The sequence below is a fragment of the Solanum dulcamara genome, chromosome 12 (assembly GCF_947179165.1).
Source record: "Solanum dulcamara chromosome 12, daSolDulc1.2, whole genome shotgun sequence".
Taxonomy (NCBI): Eukaryota; Viridiplantae; Streptophyta; class Magnoliopsida; order Solanales; family Solanaceae; genus Solanum; species Solanum dulcamara.
The window spans coordinates 160,022-181,745 of record NC_077248.1 but is presented as its reverse complement, the minus strand read 5'-3'; the positions used below and the strand labels follow the sequence as shown (position 1 = coordinate 181,745).

At 38.7% G+C, this 21,724-nt stretch overlaps 1 protein-coding gene across 3 annotated transcripts; it reads right to left on the bottom strand.

Moving 5' to 3' along the window:
- Window positions 1–124: 124 nt before the first annotated feature.
- LOC129877614 (FH protein interacting protein FIP2) lies at window positions 125–21,435 on the bottom strand. Of its 3 annotated transcripts, XM_055953139.1 has the most exons (11): window positions 21,235–21,428; window positions 20,387–20,496; window positions 13,223–13,357; window positions 11,850–12,005; window positions 9,633–9,716; window positions 7,910–7,956; window positions 7,607–7,680; window positions 6,901–6,959; window positions 6,542–6,601; window positions 4,243–4,323; window positions 125–405 (listed from the first exon to the last, which is right to left on the bottom strand). In XM_055953139.1, the coding sequence occupies exons 1-11, from the start codon at window positions 21,281–21,283 to the stop codon at window positions 352–354; spliced, it is 909 nt and encodes a 302-aa protein (XP_055809114.1). In that variant the 5' UTR covers window positions 21,284–21,428; the 3' UTR covers window positions 125–351. The 3 variants fall into 3 exon arrangements, with proteins under 3 accessions (XP_055809114.1, XP_055809115.1, XP_055809116.1); XM_055953140.1 differs by lacking the exon at window positions 4,243–4,323 and having other exon boundaries at window positions 21,235–21,435; XM_055953141.1 differs by lacking the exon at window positions 11,850–12,005 and having other exon boundaries at window positions 21,235–21,432.
- Window positions 21,436–21,724: the final 289 nt, after the last annotated feature.

The following is a 21,724-nucleotide window of genomic DNA, read 5'->3' as shown; positions in this document are numbered from 1 at the left end:
ATACATTCATACATTCTTAAACTATATTTGTAGGATTAGTGCATGATCCACAAATCATTTCTTTTGAAATACCCTTTTATGCCTTGTCAATTCTTCTTGGAACGTCTTGTTTGATCATCTAAGATTTGAAAAGCTAAACATTTTTGCAAGGCCAGAATGGTTGCTTGGTTTGAAACAATTTGGGTTTACACATACAGATAATTAAGTTGAGATTTAGACCACCAAATTAAACTACAATAGTCGGTCAATACTTGTTATAGACTTGATACTATTTCTATACAATTCCTTTTTGTAGTTCTCTTCTTTGATGTTACTCTGGGAGAGGTTTGAGATGAGAACAAGTCTGTGGTGTCACCTGATTGTACCCAGTAAATTGGCACCATAAAGCTTTGCCCCCTCCAAATGCTGAGAGAAAGAGAGATATTTAGTTCCAACTAGAATCAAATACAATGGCGAGCAGAGAATATTAAGCAACAAAGCTGAATCACACCCTCCAAGCTTCGACCCTTTCCCTTTATTCCAGGCAAATATACTAAAATATACCATCAGTAAACTACTATGGTTAAATTTGTCACATCAGACATTTCTACATTACATGCAGTGCTAAAAAGGAGATTAGTCAAGGATCAATAGAAGCATAATTGCATACAACTCAAATGGTAGGATAGACTAATATATGGAAACTTCACCTTGGGAAAATAAAACCCTTCGTATGGCTTGTAAGACCTTTTTTTTGAAACTCATATTTGTTGTAAGACATAACAAGCTTATGTCAAATGAGCTTAGATTCACTAGGAAGATAATTGACTTCCCCAAATACGAACAATGTGATGATGATAAGGACTCTTCCCCATATTATTAGGACTTGTCCAGAATATAAATAAATTTGGAATAGTTTTCTCTCACAAAATGAGATTGATGCCATGAAATGAATGCTATGCTTATGCTTGAATGGATTGATTGATCTCTTGCAGTGTTACACTTACATTTTCATCTATTTGGCATATGGAAAGAGAGAAATAGAAATTTGATTGGAAAAAATAACGTCTATCAACAGATACAACAACAACAACAACAACAACCCAGTGAAATCCCACAACGTGGGGTCTGGGGAGGGTAGATTGTACGCAGACCTTACTCCTACCAAGGTAGGACGGCTGTTTCCGAGAGACCCTCGGCTCAAAAAAAAAAAAAAAAAAAAAAAAAAAAAAAAAAAAAACGGAAAAGGGGGTCAGATAAAGTTAAAAAAAATTCAAAGCGCTATAGAAAAATAAATCACGAAGGCATCACAGATAAAATAGAGTAATCAAAAGTACTGAAAGCAATAAATAGTAACAGAAATAGCAGAAATGAGAGTACAAGGAATTGTAATGTGCTAGTGCGCCTATGAATAGGGAAGAATAACGATACTATGTACTAGCCTTCTACCCTAATGTGGGTCCTCCACAGCCTCCTATCTAAGGTCATGTCCTCGGTAAGCTGTAACTGAGCCATGTCCTGTCTAATCACCTCTCCCCAATACTTCTTCGGCCTACCCCTACCTCTTCTGTAGCCATCCATAGCCAACCTCTCACACCTTCTCACTGGGTCATCTGTGTCTCTCCTCTTCACATGCCCAAACCATCTCAGTCGCATTTCCCGCATCTTGTCTTCCACCGAGGCCACTCCTACCTTGTCCCGAATAGCCTCATTTCTAATCCTGTCGCTCTTGGTGTGACCACACATCCATCTCAACATTCTCATCTCGGCAACTTTCATCTTTTGAATGTGAGAGATCTTAACTGGCCAACACTCTGCCCCATACAACATAGCCGGTCTAACCACCACTTTGTAGAATTTGCCCTTAAGTTGTGGTGGCACCTTCTTATCGCATAGCACTCCGGAAGCGAGCCTCCATTTCATCCACGCTGCCCCAATACGATGTGTGACATCATCGTCAATTTCCCCGCTGCCTTGCATGATAGACCCAAGATACTTGAAACTACTTCTCTTTTGAATAGCTTGGGCACCAAGCTTAACTTCCACGCCAACCTCGTGAGGTGTCTCACTAAACTTGCACTCTAAGTACTCTGTCTTGGTCATACTCAGCTTAAACCCTTTAGACTCCAAGGTATGTCTCCAATCCTCCATCTTAGCATTAACTCCACTACGAGTCTCATCAATCAGGACTATGTCATCCGCGAAAAGCATACACCATGGCACCCCACCTTGAATTTGTCGCGTCAATGCATCCATTACCAAGGCAAATAAAAATGGACTTAGAGCTGATCCTTGATGCAACCCCATCCCAACTGGGAAATGCTCTGAGTCCCCTCCTACTGTCCTTACCCTGGTTTTGGCTCCCTCATACATGTCCTTGATCACCCTAATGTATGCCACAGGTACATCTTTAGCCTCCAAACATTTCCATAGTATCTCTCTTGGAACTTTATCGTAGGCCTTTTCTAAGTCGATGAATACCATATGCAAGTCCCTCTTCCTCTCCCTATATTGCTCCACCAGTCTCCTCATAAGATGGATGGCTTCTGTAGTTGAGCGTCCCGGCATAAATCCGAACTGGTTCTCTGAACGTCTATCAACAGATATTTGCACATATTAGTGATTGTGCTTGGGAAATTGTTGAAATATTTCCTTGACAAACCTCTATATCAAAAGTTAAAATTATTCACTCACTTGGTCTCCTCCTTGTTTAGAAAGATTAAACTGAATACTGATGGCAGTGTGAAAACCCAAACTGGAGATGCTGCTTTAGGAGGACTTTCTTGAGACAATCAAGGGAAGTGGATAATGGGATATTCAGGTAAGATGAAACCTACCTTAAGCTTCCCTATGGACCAAGGAGTCAAACAAGGGCTACAATTAGCAAAGGCAATGAGACATAAAGAGTTAGAAGTGGAAACAGATTGTTCGCTTGTTGTTAAGCTTATCAACGAAGACGGTATACAGTTTCATCCTCCAAGGCTATTATCAATGATTGCAGATACAAACCGGAAGTCAACAAACCAAAAATTATCAACACTGGAGGAAGCAAATCAGTGTGCAGACATTTTGGCAAATAAAGGTCACAGACATGAAGCAGCTTTGCTAATATGGGAAGATGTGCTCATGGAAATTCACTGCTTATACTCTAGTATAAAGCTCAATGGTGCCTCTATGGAAGGAATCAGACTTGATCATCCGAGAGAAACATTTAGGGAATTACCAAGCAAGTTTTGTGCATGTGATCTCAGAAATCACATGCTAGTAGCACAAAACTGGGCTCAGGATAGACACATTCAATTCATATTCCTTGGCTGATCAGTAACCACACAACTTGGGGGAATTATGGTTCTAATATGTTATAGCTTTTCTGGGGCTGTGACCGAGCAAATAATTTGATAGGTGTCTCACAAACTTCATAGATGCCATATATTCATAACTAAAATATTCTGCCTTTTGGCCTTTTTGGTTGACGAGACATTAAGTAGTCAAATAACATAATATACATACCATTTTACTCCAAAACCTGGAGCTAGACATTGAAAAATGCTAATGTTAACCTCTCATGCTTGTTTACACATAATACATAGAAAATAAAGTACAATTTAGCGTCACAGTTAGAAATTTGCAAGACAGCACAAGAAAACTTGAGAGGTTGGGAAAGTTATTTCAACACTGCAAGATAGCAACTTGAAGTTGAAATGGACTCGTGACATAGTAGCCACACGGACGCCCAAAAACTCAATGGTTTGAGTCGGAAAAGGTATATCAAAGGAAGATATACAGGAAAGATGGTTTATAATGGGAGAGAGTGTTATGTACTTATCTTTAGAAATTCATGATTACTACATCCAATTAGTTGCTGGTAAAGTTGTTGCCATGTGACCAAGAGGTCACGGTTTCAAGCCTTGGAAACAGCCTCTGGCAGAAATGCAAGGTAAAGCTGCGTACAATAGACCCTTGTGGTCGGGCCCTTCCTCGGACCCTACGCATAGCGGGAGCTTTAGTGCACCGGGCTACCCTTTTTTTTTACATCCAATTAGTTGGTAAGGTAGTTTGAAGTTCAAAGACGAAGGTTCCAGGATCTCCCTGAGATCCCAATATAATTTCATTTTTATTCAAGAGAACTTCAATTCACATTATGAACTTTGTTTCCTTCCAGATGGAAATTCATCGGTGAATTGGATTACAAGAACATCCAGCAAAAGGCCAGGGAGTAGGCTGTAACAAAGCACTTTGATTGGCAGTGGTAATATGACTTACTGTATCACGAAGATTCACATGCCGAAGATAAGCTCTTTGAAGGTTTGCACCCTTCAGATTTGCATTGGTTAACTTCGCGCCCTGGAATAAGTAGTGGAAAATCAATTAAGAGGCATAAAGGAAACTGACTGTTGTTCGGATTCGGAAGGAAATATAATAAGAGTAGCTCATTCATCAAGTGAATTCATATGATCTTCAGATGAGTAGGCTATTGTATGGTTCATAGTAGAGAAAACGACCAAAATGGTCCTTGAATCTTGATGTTTAGGGGTTGAACTATGCTGGTCCTGTATATATACCATTTTGTTGAAATAGTCCTTGATGTATATAGAAAGATGACCATTTTGATTCTTAGCCCTAAAACTAATGGTACAAATGAAAAATTCTGTTAATGTGGGTGCCTTGAAAATGACAAGTGGCAAACCCCTTTTTCCTCAATCTTCCGCCAATTCTGCTGCAATTTCCAATTGGTTTATTCTTTCACTACCAGAATCCTTTTTGACACAAAAATCTCTTCAATTTTCAAAGAATACTTTTAAGATTTCGATTTTCAACCTCTGTCCGTTCAGTTTTCACCCTTTTATTTGAACAACGAAATTAAAAAAATACATGAAAAGACAATTTATTTTAAGAAGGACAAAACCAAAAGAAAGCTATATTCTTCCCATACCTTGCTGTAAAAAGAGAGAATAGTTGGTTAAAGGTTGAAGAGAGTTGGTTTATGGAGTTCTCCTGGGAGGAGGAATGGAGAGTATTATCTGATTTGCTTAGTTCACATTTGTTTGTGGTCTCAATTTTTATTTTATTTTTGTATATACCAAAATGGGCGGCTGGGAATTATTGTTTAGAGGGAGATACAAAATGAGTGTAGTGTGTGTTATTTTTCTTATGAGAATATGACTGGTGGGTGGACTGAAGATGGAGCATACCTTAATAGTGAAAGAAAGAAGATTGAGGGAGAAGGGGTCTCAGGTGTCAATTTCAAGGTAACCAAATGATCATCTTTTTATATACATCAAGGACTATTCAATAAGGTGGTATATATATAAAGGCCAAAATAATTCAACACATATACATCAAGGACCAACTTGGTCGTTTTCTCGTTCATAGTACTCTCACTTCTCATTGTTTTTTGTACTTTTTGACAATATTGAAGGATCTGACAACCCTTGGTGCCCCTTTATTAATGGCTGCACATACTATTTATAGAGCCCAAAGAAAAAATGAGAGAGAGAGAGATCCTTGACTGCAAAGTTCAAGAAAAAATTGATTATTGGTGAGAGATATCTTTCAGACTGTTTGGTAGACTTGTTTACTCAAGTTATTGGAGGGGATTGGCAGAACCTCTTGGTTTGAGACTGAAAGAAGAAATCTTATTGCATTATACTTTAGGCGGTATAGTAAACCGGGTTTTGCAAGTGCCTTGTGGAAACAATGGAATGGCCCGTCCAGGTGAAGAAAAGGAGGGTTAGGGCGACATCGATGAGCAAGTAATGTAGAACCCATCACATATCAGAAGGGATGGAGAGTTGCACGCCTTATAAGGTGGTGTCTGGGTATGCTTGTCAGTTCAGGTTAAACATTTCGTGCCTTGTAAACTTTAGCCCCTAGTGATTAGCAATCTCAAAACCTTCACCATTCAATTGTTCAATTCTGCAGGTCAGGCCAAGATAATTAGCATAATACATGAGGAATTGCTTTTGAGGTGAACAGAAGGCCCATGTGTTACTGTGTTAGGATAATATCTTAAATGTTTTCATTGTGTCAAAAAATCACTTTGAAGCTGTGGAGAGAAGAATTGCGTATATAGGCTGTTGGAAGGTCGCTTGTTCCAATTTCAAGAAACTGTGGTCCAAGAAAGAAGCAAAAACTTACAGAGTACTTTCAAATCACTGTTAAAAGAACAGTTAGTAAGATTTTAGCAGAAATGGATCATCTTATTAATTTTTTTAAGCAGAAATGGGATGACATGATCATTTGAGAGAACTTCCAGTGAATTACAAGCAATAAAAATATTTTAAGAGTCTGGGGAAATACTTTAAATAGAGTTTGCAAGATTTAAGCAGAAGCAGTCTGGGGAAGTACTTTTAATAGAGTTTGCAAGATTTACGTAGAAGCGCAAATAAATTGAGGTTGGTTGAGTGAATTTTCTGTGAATTACGAGCAATATAAATAGTTCAAAAGTCACCTGTTCACCAGAGTAATACTTTTGACTATAGTTTTAATAGCTGCTTCTGTATCCAATATTACTTCACCTTCTGGTGACTTTAGGCAATAGTAATACATGCATAACTTTTACCTTCAGATTGGCTCCTTCAAGATTAGCTCCTTCGAGGTTGGCATTTGTAAGATCAGCTGTCTGAGAATAAATATAAACAGTAATTCAGCACATTTACACAGGCCTCAGAATATAAATGCTAAACAGAGTTGTAAAACTCAAGTGAGAGGGTTAAGGCAAAGGATAAGAATCTAGGCCTTATTCCAAATCATTACAAGCTTACTTTCTACCATCAAATATGATGAATTATTATATTTAAAGTGCATCAGAGAATGGGGCTGTAGTAGAATATCTTGTCAAGAAAACATGTACAAGTGTCAAAAATTTAAAAGGATCCACAGAGGATGCAGCAACAGACATTACAGTTTTAGAAGTTTAACCTGTAGGTGAGCAGAACGAAGATCCGCCCCACAAAAGCTACAGCCTATTAGACAAGCATCTGTATGGAAATAAAGAAAGATCATAATAATACATGTGTCGGGGAGACAAAGAAAAATAATAAGAACAATAATAGATATCTAGACAACAAGCAGATCGTTCATCATACTTTACACGGGGAAACAAAAACAGCAACTTATAACGAAAGTGAAGAGTCTGGCAACTTAGAGCAAAAGAAGGTAGATACGTTGATTATATGATAAGTTGATAAATTCAGAATACACCTACTTCAAACATTATAACCTACCTGTCTAACCGTAAGCATCTGAGGTTCTAGCACATAACACTTCAAACATGCATGATGCACCATAGAACAAGAAACATAGCACACTTCCATAGGAGTGCCTGATGCTAGAAAAATCACCCAAAGAATAACCCTCTTGCAGAGAAACAAGTAATTCTTGCTGTTCTCATTCTCTCCCCACCCCCTCCCCCTCTCTAGCCTCTCTACCATCTTCTATTCTCCCTTTCTTTTCTTCTCAGGAAATAAGGAGCTTGGACATGGCTCAAAATACAGTAACAACAAACTTGAAGAAACACAAATTCTTGGTTATAAATTGTAATCTAACTTGTGCAGAACTCCACCTGAAGAAATCACTCTCACCTGTTTAATTTCAGAACAAATCCGTATTGTGTAATAACCATTACCTTGTAAATTTGCACTTTGAAGATTAGCACCAGCTAATACAGCTCCACGAAGATTTGCTCCAGTGAATTCACATCTTCCCTAGGCAAGACGAAATCACTAAGGTTGCAACTTGACAGTAAAGATGAGCTTGAAAATAACATCTATGTGCTTAAAGTTTTAATTCACACAAACATGTAAAGCCTGTGTTAAAAGAGGATGTAGAGAGGGTGAATCTTCAAAAACCAAACACTGTTAAGATGATTAAACACTATGCATGATCTACATAAGATGTGGAGACCGAAAGATTATGTGCTATAGCTTACTCGCGCAATGTGGCATTGTGAAAAATGGAAGCTTCGGCATCGACATCCTGCAACAAAAGTTAAAGACCGACCAAGAAAAAAAATAGTATTATTTAGTAACCAAGTCATGGGAAGGTATTAGTGTTAGGAGCTTAGAAATACAAATGTTCCTTGAGCCCCTTGTCAACAAAGACACTGAATATACCACCAGCCAACCAAGAGTATTGCTGCATAAAAGCTAACTTTCCTTTTACTTTTTCTAGATTTGTAAGCAAGGACTTCTCATTGAAGAAGACCAAAAGTTACCAGCTATGTACAATGGCTACACAAAAGAAAATGTGCAAAAAAAATTTAAACTGCAATTGTGCACTTAATTTATAGAAACCAGCTTAGTCTGAAGTATGTTAGCAAATACCCTCAACACCAAATGAGACAATTCACAAAGACTTGCACCGGCTGAGACAAATTGAAATGCTTATGTCTATGTTATTTACTTTTTTATAATCATAGTGTACAAGCTAGCTTGAGTGCACCTTGACTAATTCCACCAAATACCTGCAACCTCCCGCCAGAAACAAGTATCAGTTAACTCTATCCACCAAGGCAAGGACAGATGGGAAGAAACCACATGGTGTTTTTGTCTCTGCTATGATTTGAACCGAAGACCTCATGATTCTCAACCCACTTCATTGACCACTAGGCCACACCCTTAACCTTGGGTGTGCTTATGTCTATGTTATGTGGAGTCAGGAATGAGATTAACCACACGCAGTCCAATATGATATTACCATGTCATACCCAGTCAACATTTGGTATATCAAGGCAAATTAAGAGCCTATGGCTCTATGCAACATTGCTTACTATCTCCAAAACTTCTTTTACCCAATATAAGGCATACAATCTTGTACATTTGTTATACAAACTACCATGTAGTAAAAAATAATGTGCAGAACACCCCCAAGCATAAAATGAGACAATTTGCAAAGAAGACTAGAAATCATCGAGACTGATTTTAAATCCTTAGTGTCAATGTTACATGGACTGCGGTATGAGAATCTGCAAAACCTATCGATCCAACAAGGTGTTACACGTGCCATGCCCATTCAACATGGATACTTCAAGACAAAATGAAGAGTCCATGTAACATAGCTAACCATTTCCATAATGTCTTCATCCTTCCTATGCTGCAGCCAAACAAGATTACAAACCTTTCATCAAAGCTGGTATAACCTAGTCAAACCCCAGTCCAGCCATTCTTCTAAAGTTGGCTACTAAGACACTCATCTCTCATCAATAACATCAATAGGACTGAAGGATAGGACTGAAGCATGCCAATTAGCTCCAGCCTCCAGTTGAGCACTCGGCTAAGGTTGACCGCTGCAACACTGCAAAACATAATTCCTAATCTTGCAAAAGTAGAAAAGCCTATAAGTTTTTTTTAGTCAAACAAAGCTAAAGTGAGAGCACATCAAATTCAAAGCTTTTCTCCCTTCATCAAACCAAACCTCCCAAACTGAAAACAAGTGGCTCATCCACAGAAAGTGGAGCACTACTATGTTCTTACTCAGAATTATATATTATTCTAGACTACTATCACAAATGAAAATAAAAGAAATTTACTGCTAAAGTTAGATGCACACTCTCCCAAGGTATTATGATTGTAATTATAACAGTACAACATTCTCAGTGATCTACACACTAACTGCAGTTGAAGATTCAGCAACATTCAATTGAGCAATAATACCCTGAATTTCGCACACTGAAGATTGGCACGTGAGAAGAACACTGTTTTCAGACATGCATAGCTGAAATCCACAAATGACAAGTCCTGCACATAGAACAAATATCATTGACTAATTAAAAAGTTGTAGAAAATTACATGAATAATGATATCAACACATCTGACATGGCCAAATGCTTGGGAGATTCTCCTCAGTTGCAAAAAGAAGGGGTGGGGGGTTGTACTGCTGTAAAACAGAGCAAAGAAGTCATTATCAGATGCTACCAAGATGGGCTTCCTTTTTTGGAATTTTCCCCTTTGTAAGCGACATAAATCACCGCCCTTTTTTGGATAAGGCAATAATTTTATTAAGGGATAAATTCAGAGTAGGGGTGGACGTAAAACCAGAAAGCCGAACTGTAAATTCCAGTTTTTTGCTTTATTCGGTCGGTTTAGGTTATGTATATTTGTAACTTTGGTTGTTCAGTTCGGTCGTAGGTTTCAAGTTCAGTTTTTGGTTACTGAAATTTTGGAAAAGTCTTGATTCGGCCTTCCACGGTTCCAAACTCAAGCACAAAACCAAATGCTATATTTGTGAAGATTGAAGTCCAAACTCTGCTTCTCTCTCTTTGTTTCGATGAAAGCCTCAACGCTCGCATTCTACGGGGAACTTTTTTGACTATTTACCTTCGTCGGAAGCAGAGGGAAGCAGAAAAGGTCATCATGCAATCTGCCAAGGCTGAACCTTTTTCTACTGGTGAATTATCTATATTTCCTAATGAGCTACATTTGCCTATTGCCCACAGAAAAGGAGAAATATCTTGCCTATGGCTGTATACAAGAGGTATACCAAAAAAGGAGAAAACCTACAAAATACGGTTCTCTCCAAAAGGCACCTAGTCCTCTATACAAACAGGAACTACATCGGTGCACCAAAATAAAATAAGGGATCGAAGACTACTTCTCATTTGAGCAAAGCTCATATCCACCCTTCAAAAGCTCTCATATTTCTCTCTTTCCAAATGACCCACAAAAGAGCAAGAGGAGTAAAATTCCATGCCTTGTGTCTTCTTCTTCTAGCTCAACTCCTTCAGTGAAACATAAACTCCTTCACGGATCTTGGCATTACCCAAGAAATGTCAAACCATCTGAATATATCCCCCCATAACCTCGTGGCTAATTTGCAATGTAACATAGTGTGATCCACGTCCTCACTCGCCTCCTTGCAAGGAAAAGACCAGATCAAGCAGACAACCTTTCTTTTTCCAAGATTCTCTGCCGTCAAAATCACCCCTCTAGTAGATAACCATGTGAAGAAACATACTTTCCTCGGCACCTTAGGTATCCGGACCAAAGCATTGGGAAACTCTCATCCACCCTACCCAAGAGCTTCTTATAAAAGGACTTAACAGAGAACACTTGGTTATTCCCCAACTCTCAACTAAAAACATCAGATTTGTTGACTGGTTACAACATTCCTTTCTATTGCGCCTAAAATCTCTATTTTTGCTAATATTTCACGTGTTTCTATTTATGGTTCTTATGGAGCTACATTGCAACAAATCTTCTTTTTCAGCAGCATTGCTTCTATGATCTTAGGAGCACTGGCCGCCATGGCCCAAACAAAAGTAAAAAGACTTCTAGCTCATAGTTCAATTGAACATGTAGGTTATATTCGTACGGGTTTCTCAATTCTCATGTAGAATAAAAGTTCACATTGCTTTTGAAGTACAACTAGCCGTCTCTGAAACTTGGTCACCTTCCAATACTGAAAATTCCTCCTGAACCTCAAATCCCAAAAAAGTCTCTTAAAAGAGTAGTGCTTTTATAATTTGTGGAGTAAGGCCATAGGACATTCCTTAGATTCTAGATTAGATCAACTCTATATTTTAATTTTCCCCCCTTTTTGGAAAATTGAAAACAGAGTCGCATGTATTTTCCCCCTTTTCTTAATGTAAGACTTATCTCACTTGAGGACAACTTGTACTTTGGCAATAACCTCTTTGACTAAATGGTTGCTTCTCTTATTTATTAAAACACAGAAAAACAACATAAAACAATGAGGAGATGATGATCATGCCCATAGAAGCATAAGCTCTTTATGAAGCATAGAAACTACATGAGAAAATGATCAGTGTTATTAAGACAACAAGACAGTACTGCAAGAAGTCTAGATCAAGTATCCATATCTGCAAATAAGAACATAAAGAAATGAAATAGTCTAGCACTAGATTATATTACCAACTTCGAAAGATCAAGACCAGAAAGATTAATTCCCCGAAATCTGACTCTGTCAGACTGTATGCATTTGATAATGTCAATGCGTGTCAATTCAGTACCCAACTCCTCATCCTCCTTCCTCTTACTCAGGGCAGCTTTAATTACATCTACTAGTCCCTGAAATGAAATAGGTAAACTAAGCTCTTAACAACTCCGCGGACACACAAACTACTTTAGCTGTCAGATAATATTTTTAACTCCCAAAATAGCTACATTTCAGTACAACATACCTTTTCAGTAAATGAAGATTAAAAAATATTATCAAGTAAAAGATTTCATTGATAATAACACGGCCAACATGGCCGTATACAAGAGGCATATCGAAAAGGAGAAACCTACAAAAAATTGTTCTCCCCAAAAGACACCCAATCCTCTATACAAACCAATGTTATCAGAAGCAAAAGCGCAAAAAAGCTCTAAGGTTCTTTGGGGCTTTAAGCGCAAATAAAACATGGATGTCTTAGTGTCGCCTCTTCAGAAAATGCTCATTCACAAGAAAAAGTATGTCTTAGAGCCATGATGACAACACTGTAGTGCACATCAACGTGTTTTGAGCCTTGCTTCCAAGCTTAAGCGCGCCTTTGACAACACAGATACAAACAAGAACTACATGGGTGCACCAAAAGAAAATAAGGGATTGGAGACTACTTCTCAATTGAGCAAAGCTCATCTTCACCCCTTATTCCTCTCTTTCCAAATGACCCACATTAGAGCAAGAGGAGTAACATTCCATGAATTGTGGCTTCTTCTTCTATCTCCACTCTTCCAGCTGAACATCAATTCCTTCCCATATCTTGGCATTACCCAAGAAACGCCAAACCATCTGGCTATATGGCTAAACCGACATCTCTATAACTTTCATTTAACATATATATTCAAGAAAATATTCACCGAAAGAAATAATGTACAACTATTGAGTAGGTGCGTCAATATCAATGGTTTGGAAACCATGACAAGTAGTGCTTTGGTTCACTACCTCATGAAATATTGTTTTATAAACCAAGAAACTCTCAAGCAACCTCAATCTATATCTCAAATAACTCAATGATCTAGGGAAAACCTGCTTCTGTTCTATTTGAAGAGGCTAAGTATATCATTCTCTTATGTCTATAAGACGCATAAGAATATGAATGAGAAGTATATAATCTACATGAATCACCAAAAAGTTACAGAAAAAGTATCTCCAAGGCTTGAAAAACTAAGAAAAGTAACTCCAAGCAAACAAAATCTGCCCTTAAATCTTAATGACCACATTCACATGGCAATATGAGTAATTTAGAACATAGTACATACATAAGTGCACGATAAACAATTAAAGAGGATCATGGATTTACAAGAAGCTGATAGTATTCCGCCTCCTGCAGAAGCTGAGCATATTCAGAATCTTTCAGGGGTGGAATTACACCATCCCTCAACCAATTAAGGATATGGCGAAAGTGCTTTCCGTCCCTGTCAACGAATATGTGTCCCTGCAAAAACACATTGAAAGGAGATATGAAGTCGTGAAATCATAGACCATAGATGTCTTTTCTCAAAGATTAACATGAAGGAGCATGAGCTTGATACCTGTCAAAGATAATAAATATATATTTTTGACAAGAATGAGATATAAATAACATTTCCTCAAACTAAAGAACCAGCTAATACCAATGAACAATGCCTCCGAGATAATTCCTAAAATGGATAATTGCACAGTGCATTATGGTAACCAAAACCAACCAATATTTTACGACCCTGTGCATCTGCACAGTTATCTAGAAGTGTCCAAGTTTGAACTACTAAACACCAAAATAATTGATCCTATGAGAACAGTAGACACAAAAGCTGAGCATACTAGTGTTTTTTTTTTGAAATTGGTAACGTTGTATTCCTCAGCATTAAGGATATGCTGGAGACCTTCAAAAAGAGGCAAACAAAGAGTAGGAGGAAGTTACTTACAGAGAACCTAACAAATCTACTATAGCCTGTTTGGATTGACTTATTTTTAAGCAGGTTATAAGTTGAAAACTGTTTATAAGTTTTAAAAAAAAATAGGTACAGGCCAACTTTTTTTTTTTTTTACTTATAAGCTGTTTTCAACTTATAAACTGCTTAAAATAAGTTCATCCAAATAAACCCAACTATTTGTTGGGACTTATTTTAAGCACAAAATGACTTTAAGTTGGTCAGTCAAACACTCAAAAAAAACTGAAAACAGCTTATAAGCAAGCAGCTTATAAGCCAATCCAAACGGCCTCTAGTTCTAGTTCATCTATTTCTATCTTTTTACACCAATAATAAGAAGATACAATACAATTCCATTTAACATGATGGAACATCTAATTACACACAACAGAGGAAGAAAAAGCAAAAAGAGCTGAGAAAGAAAATAAGTGCAAAAATGTAAGAGACCTTGGAGCTTATGAACATGCTTGTTTATGTTTAACGTGAACCTGTTTTAAAAGTCGCATCTTGTACTGATATTTCAGCACTCTATTTCCAACGAAAGGAATAGAATATTGAGAATCTTAAAGTAATTGGTGAAAACTTAAAAGATTGGTGCTTTTTTATTTTATTACAAAATTACAAGAAGTTCAAGGTAATTTCTTAGCTTGTTTCCTATTATTTTATTGATGTTCTGGTGTAAGAAACCCTGTATTAGTATGCCAAAGAGTAGAGAACCCACACAAAATTATGGTTCTCTAAAAAAGACATCCAATCATCTATCTTGTGAGTCGTGCAAAAACTATCAAAAACAAAAGGGATATTCTAGTCTGTGCAAGATCATATTACTCTGCTTAATTTTTTTTATCACATACATTGAAGCTTTCAGCAAGCTGCATTTTCTTTTTGAACTATCAGACATCATGGGATATTAAAATGAAAAATATGTTCATGAATACTACAGTATTCCTTATTGTGACTATCGCACGATAACAAAGATCACTTGCCAGCAATGGGTGGGTAAGATAAAGGATTCTTGTCTGAGTCGTGTGGATCACAAAATGGATCTATGGTTTCAAGTCCACTCTCGTTGATTTCGAGAAAACCGAATCAATGGCCTTTCTCCCAGCAATGGCCTTCAGGGACGGGGTCGGGGACGAGGGTAAGGAGGGGTAAGTGGGTTAAAGGAGCGTCTAGACTGAGAGTTGGTTCTTGGAATATTGGAACGTTAACGGGCAAATCCATAGAGCTAGTTAAAATTCTAAAAAAGAGAAAGATTAATATAGCTTGTGTCCAAGAGACCAAATGGATAGGTTCTAAAGCTAGGGAGGTAGACGGGTATAAGCTTTGGTTTTCAGGTAGATCAAAATATAGGAATGGGGTAGGCATTTTAGTAGACAATGATCTAAGAGATCAGGTAGTGGAGGTTAGGAGAGTCAACGATAGGATGATGTCGATTAAGGTGGTCGTTGAAGGGAGCATATTCAACATTATTAGTGCTTATGCGCCACAAGCGGGCTTAAGAGAGGAGGATAAGAGGCGCTTTTGGGAAGATTTGGACGAGTTAGTGGGAGGTATACCACCTACTGAGAAGCTTTTCGTGGGAGGGGATTTCAATGGACACATCGGGTCTATTTCAGGAGGGTATGATGATGTGCATGGAGGCTTTGGCTACGGGGTCAGAAATGTAGGAGGTCTTTCACTTTTGGAATTCGCAAGAGCTTTTGGGTTGGTCATAGCCAATTCGAGTTTCCCAAAGAAGGAAGACCACTTGGTAACATTCCATAGTTCGGTGGCTAAGACTCAGATAGACTTTTTACTCTTGAGGAAGGTCGATAGAGGTCTGTGCAAAGACTGTAAGGTCATTCCGATAGAAAACCTTACAACCCGACATAAGCTTTTGGTGATGGATTTAGGGATCAAGATGATGAGGAATAAGAGGGTCGGGGATGATCGATCTAGGATCAGATGGAGGAGTTTGACCACTGCAAATGCCTTGGAGATGGGAGAGAAGTTGAAGGCCATGGGGGCCTGGGATAGTAATGGGGATGCGACAAGTATGTGGGATAGGACGGCTAGTTGTATTAGGACTGTGGCAAGGGAAGTGTTGGGAGTCTCGACTGGTAGTCGTAGTCGGCATCGAGGAGACTGGTGGTGGAATGGAGAAGTACAAGAAAAGGTGGAAGCAAAGAAGATGGCGTACGCAAAGTTGATAGAAAGCACAGATGAGGTGGAGAAGTGGACGAATAGGGAACTTTATAAAATAGCGAGAAAGGAGGCGAAGTCGGCGGTTTCGACGGCAAAAACAACAGCTTTTGAACGCCTTTATGCTGAACTAGAAGAGAAAGGTGGGGATAGAAAATTGTTCAGGCTAGCCAGGGCGCGGGAGAGAAGGGCACGCGATGTGGACCAAGTGAAGTGCATTAAGGACGAGCATGGAAAAGTATTGGTAGACGAGACCCTCATTAAACAGAGATGGCAGTCCTATTTCCATAAACTCTTGAATGAGGAAGGGGACAGAGACTTTGTGTTGGGAGATGTAGAACATACAGAGAGGCATTGCGATTTTGGGTATTGTAGGAGTATTAAGGTCGAGGAGGTTAAGAGTGTCGTTCGTAGGATGCGCTGGGGAAGAGCAACCGGACCTGACGAGATTCCTGGGGAATTTTGGAAGAGCACGAGTTCGGTAGGTTTGGAGTGGTTGGCTAGGTTATTTAATGTCATCTTTAAAACGGCAACGATGCCCGAAGAATGGAGGTCGAGCATAATGATCCCTCTATACAAAAACAAAGGGGATATCCAGAGTTGCAACAACTATAGAGGTATTAAGCTACTAAGCCATACTATGAAACTGTGGGAAAGAGTGGTAGAGATGAGGGTGAGGAGAGACGTGTCTATTTCAGAGAACCAGTTTGGATTTATGCCGGGACGCTCAACTACAGAAGCCATCCATCTTATGAGGAGACTGGTGGAGCAGCATAGGGAGAGGAAGAGGGACTTGCATATGGTATTCATCGACCTAGAAAAGGCTTATGATAAAGTCCCAAGAGAAATACTATGGACATGTTTGAAGGCTAAAGGTGTACCTATGGCATACATTAGGGTGATCAAGGACATGTACGAGGGAGCCAAAACCAGGGTAAGGACAGTAGGAGGGGACTCAGAGCACTTCCCAGTGGTGATGGGGTTGCATCAAGGATCAGCTCTTAGTCCTTTTTTATTTGCCTTGGTGATAGATGGATTGACGCGACAAATTCAAGGTGCGGTGCCATGGTGTATGCTTTTCGCGGATGACATAGTCCTGATCGATGAGACTCGCCGCGGAGTTAACGCTAAGCTGGAGGATTGGAGACATACCTTGGAGTCTAAAGGGTTTAAGTTGAGTAGGACAAAGACAGAGTACTTAGAGTGCAAGTTCAGTGAGACACCTCAGGAGGTTGACGTTGAAGTTAGGCTTGGTGCTCAGGCCATCCAAAAGAGAAGTAGTTGCAAGTATCTTGGGTCTATCATGCAAGGCAGCGGGGAGATTGACGATGATGTCACACATCGTATTGGGGTAGGGTGGATGAAATGGAGGCTCGCTTCCGGAGTGCTATGCGACAAGAATGTGCCACCAAAACTTAAGGGCAAGTTCTACAAAGTGGTGGTTAGACCGGCTATGCTGTATGGGGCGGAGTGTTGGCCAGTTAAGACTTCTCACATTCAAAAGATGAAAGTTGCTGAGATGAGAATGCTGAGATGGATGTGTGGGCACACCAGGAGCGACAGGATTAGAAATGAGGCTATTCGGGACAAGGTAGGAGTGGCCTCGGTGGAAGACAAGATGCGGGAAATACGACTGAGATGGTATGGACATGTGAAGAGGAGAGACACAGATGCGCCAGTGCGGAGGTGTGAGAGGCTGGCCATGGATGGTTACAGAAGAGGTAGGGGTAGGCCGAAGAAGTATTGGGGAGAGGTGATTAGACAGGACATGGCGCAGTTACAGCTTACGGAGGACATGACCTTAGATAGGAGGGTGTGGAGGACCCACATTAGGGTAGAAGTCTAGTTCATAGTCTCGTTATTCTTCTCTATTCATAGGTGTAGTAGTGCATTACGATCTCTTGCGCTTTGAGTTCTGATTTCTGTTATTTCTGTTATTATTTATTACTTTCTATGCTCTGATTACTCAATTTTACCTGTGACGCTTTCATTATTTATTTAATCGTTATTTGTTATTAGTCTTTATTTATTTGTATTTATTTGTTATCTATTTGTTATTTGTTTGTTGTTTTTCTCATAAAGCTTTTAATTTTCTATTCTTATCTAACATTTTTTTATGCATTTATGCTTTTACTGAGCCGAGGGTCTCCAGGAAACAGCCGTCCTACCTTGGTAGGAGTAAGGTCTGCGTACATTCTACCCTCCCCAGACCCCATGTTGTGGGATTTCACTGGGTTGTTGTTGTTGTTGTTGTAAATAATTTTATTGATGGTGGAGAAAGCCCCTGTATACAAGCAGAAGATTACTCACCTAGTACTTCTTTTCATCAGATAGCTTCGGCCTAGGATTAAGTTGTGAATTGTCAAGAGAACATTCTAATGAAAGACTGTGAAAAGCTAATAGCCAGTTAAATGTTGTTCACCAGGTGCCTGTCATCTGCAACAATTCTAAGGGCCAAAAAATTTCATTCCGAAGTGGGTCCATTCCAGCTGTGTTCCACATCAGAGTTTCTTGCAGAATCTGTGGGGGTCAATTCTGAAGGAGATGAACAGGTTAGAACATTCAGTGTTGCTAGTGGAAAGTGTCAAAATATGAACAATAAGGCGGGGAAGGACTCTAATGGTTGCAAGGTGGGACAGAATCTTCTCCGAGTTTGGTGCACCCTAAAGATTCCTATTTGTATAGATAAATGGGTGTCTTTTGTAGAGAACCATTATTTTTTACAACCAGGTTGTTCGGGCCTGCTTGATGTATAAGGTAACTGTGTCCACCAAGGCTAGGACAGATTAAAGAAACAGGAGATTTTTCGATGGAGTTTTAACTCCAATTCGTAAGATTAAGGCTAGTTGTTTGGTTAACCTTTTTAGCTGGGCTAACTTTTCCCCTGTAAATAACGTAGATCACTACCTGGATTTTGGCAGCTCCTTAGCGCTATAAGTTTTTTGCTCTTACTGAGCTGACAGATCCCCCTTTTGTTCTTTGCATCTACTGGATGCCTTAATGAAATCTTACTTCATCAAAAAAAAAACCAAGGCTAGGACAGATGAGAAGAAAACACCTAGTGATTTTTGTCTCTGCTGGGGTTTGAACTTGTGGTTCTCAACCCACTTCATTGACCACTAGGCCACACCCTTGGGTATGGAGTTTTACCCCAACAACAACATACCCAGTGTAATCTTCTTGTATATGCAATCTTATTCCTACCTTGTTAAGGTAGAGGTTGTTCCCACTATCAATAAAATTATTTACCTTATAAAAAAGGCGTATCCTCCTTAGTTTATCTCTTTAGTTTAGTCAATCAAATCAACTTAGATACCACAAAACATGGTGTTTTTTTCACATTTACAGTTAAACCTATTCAGTTAAATATAAGCCTCTCTCTCTCTCAGGAACTGTTTAGAAAAACATATGTTAGTAAAATCCTTTAACCCATTCCTACATGATTTATTTATTTATTTGATCAGCAAGGTCACTTTCATTTATCCAAGCAAAGGTTGGTATTGAAATTGTTGAGGTTGCATAGGGTCATGAGCAATGGCAAGAGACTATGGGAAGTGGAGACATCTAACTAAACTTAGAGGAATTTTTTGTGGGAAGACCAAAAGAGGGGCTTGCCCTGATTTTGAAGGGAGAAGTGGAGGAAGAGGTGGAGAGGACGAAAGCTGATGGGCCATTAAATTTCTATTCAATTTGATTAGTTGCAACAGTTTTTTTTTTTTTGAGACAAGTAACAGAGGCGCAACAGCTTGAAGCAATTAGCATGTTTCTAACAACTTAGAGTAGATGTGCAGAAAACCAAAAACCTATAGGCCGGAATAACCAGGGTTAAGTTTAACTCGAGTTGAGACATATAGGTGAGACCATTGGACCTTGGAAAAATAGTTTGTTAGACATGAAAGAACGAAAAGTGGTTCCCTTGGCAGGGGGAGGCAGGTGCTTTTGGGAGATAATCTCTGACTAGAGAAGGAACTGAATGTGAATTGATGATTTTATGTGCAAACAGATGGGAAGTATCCTAGGAGTTTGTTATGTGTTGTACTCAGCAGTCCTAATTTTTCCAATCAAGGGTTTTGCTTGTCCAATTGCAGCATATGGAAGGAACAACTAATCGTTTAAAATTCTGGCAGCTCTCTACTTCACATCATTGTATGTGGTATGAGATAGAGCAGAATTTCAAGGGATAAGAGCAGACCCCCATTCTCTCAGGTCACATAAAATACTCGAAATTTTCTTAAAATCAAAGTAAAAGGCTAACTTCCTATCCTCCTCCTTTAACTATGAATGATGCTCTTCTGTAACTACTGTTCAACATCTGAGAGTCAATAGTAATGTGCCTCAAGTAATTAAAGAAGTGTGTGCATAACATGTACCTTCTCTGACTCCTGGCAGATAGTGTGACGACCACTAAACATAGCAGCGAGCATCGAGTCTGGCTCACGCTGCGTGAGGGTATCCAGTGTTGTGCAAAACTTCCTCCCTCCTTTAGAAAAGAATTTTCAAAATCACTCATAAAAATCAGCCCAAAAGAGATTGTGTGTGAGAAAATGACAAGGCAAAATCATTTTCCTGCGTGACAATTCTTCAGCATTGTCCTTTCATATTCAAGTAACAAAGTGAAGATATTAAACATAATATTTAATACTAAAATACGTAATCCAGCTGAAAAACAAAATATCCCTGGGATGAGGTTAAATGGAAACCACCTCGAATATTTTATGCTACTAATTGTTGGAACTTTAATTTAAGCAAAATTCAACAGGTCTATAGACTGGAAACAAGTTAACATGTATTACAATCTTGCAGAGTGTTTCTTAATTGTTTTATGTTGTAGAACGAAATGGAAGAGAGAACTCATTTCTTGCTAACTCAGAGTCTCCCTGACTCCCTCTGTCAACGCAGATGAATAAGATTGGAACTACTGTAACTGCTATACTCATTTCTGACCCAAATAAATTACTGCTTCTAATATTGTACCTCATGCCTCATTCAGTGTACTGTGAGAAAAGGGAAACCTGTGAGCTAAAAGTAACTTTTGAGATTTACAACCTAAGAAAGACTACTACTTCTAAAACTGCACCTTATGCCCATCCATTGTACAGAGAAAAAATTGGAAGATGTTGCAGAAATCAGCTCCTCTAGATCTTAATATGGAGCATCACTACAAATGTCAATGCCCGAAATGCATAGGGAAGGAGATTCAAAAGAGCAAGGGGCTTACCAATATTCAGACGAACTATGGAAGATGAACTGTCGGAGTTATATGTCATTTTCAAAGTTTGAGAATTTCCTGCAAATTGATGATTCAATGGACTGTCACTCCCCAAAGCATACAATAGATTCTCCTTCAGGAAGCATAGCTGATTCTCCTGCAATTCTTTCTACTTTCAAGTCCTCGAAAGTAGCACTATTGGCCCCTCTGACTTAAGCAATTTCCACTTTACGTCCTACACTTTTTGGTATTTAGGAAAATTACACTTATTTTGGCCTACTATCTCACTTTATTCGAAAATTTATCAAGTTGGAATTGAATATGAAATTGTGTTTTGTTATACTTTTTACAAAAAAATATTTGAAATAATGTTATGTTTAAATGTACTACTTAAAAAAACATAAAATATGATTTATATCTCATAATTTCTAAATACTAGTAAAATCACTCAATTAATTGACTAATTCATCTGAAACAAATAATCAAATTTATTCAAAAA

Coding starts and splice junctions, on each gene's coding strand:
- LOC129877614 (XM_055953139.1), bottom strand. CDS start 21,283: ATGACATATAACTCCGACAGTTCATCTTCCATAGTTCGTCTGAATATT. Junction 9,717..11,849: donor GTCTTGATCTTTCGAAGTTG/GTAATATAATCT, acceptor TTCTATGTGCAG/GACTTGTCATTTGTGGATTT. Junction 6,960..7,606: donor TCAAAGTGCAAATTTACAAG/GTAATGGTTATT, acceptor ATTTCCATACAG/ATGCTTGTCTAATAGGCTGT.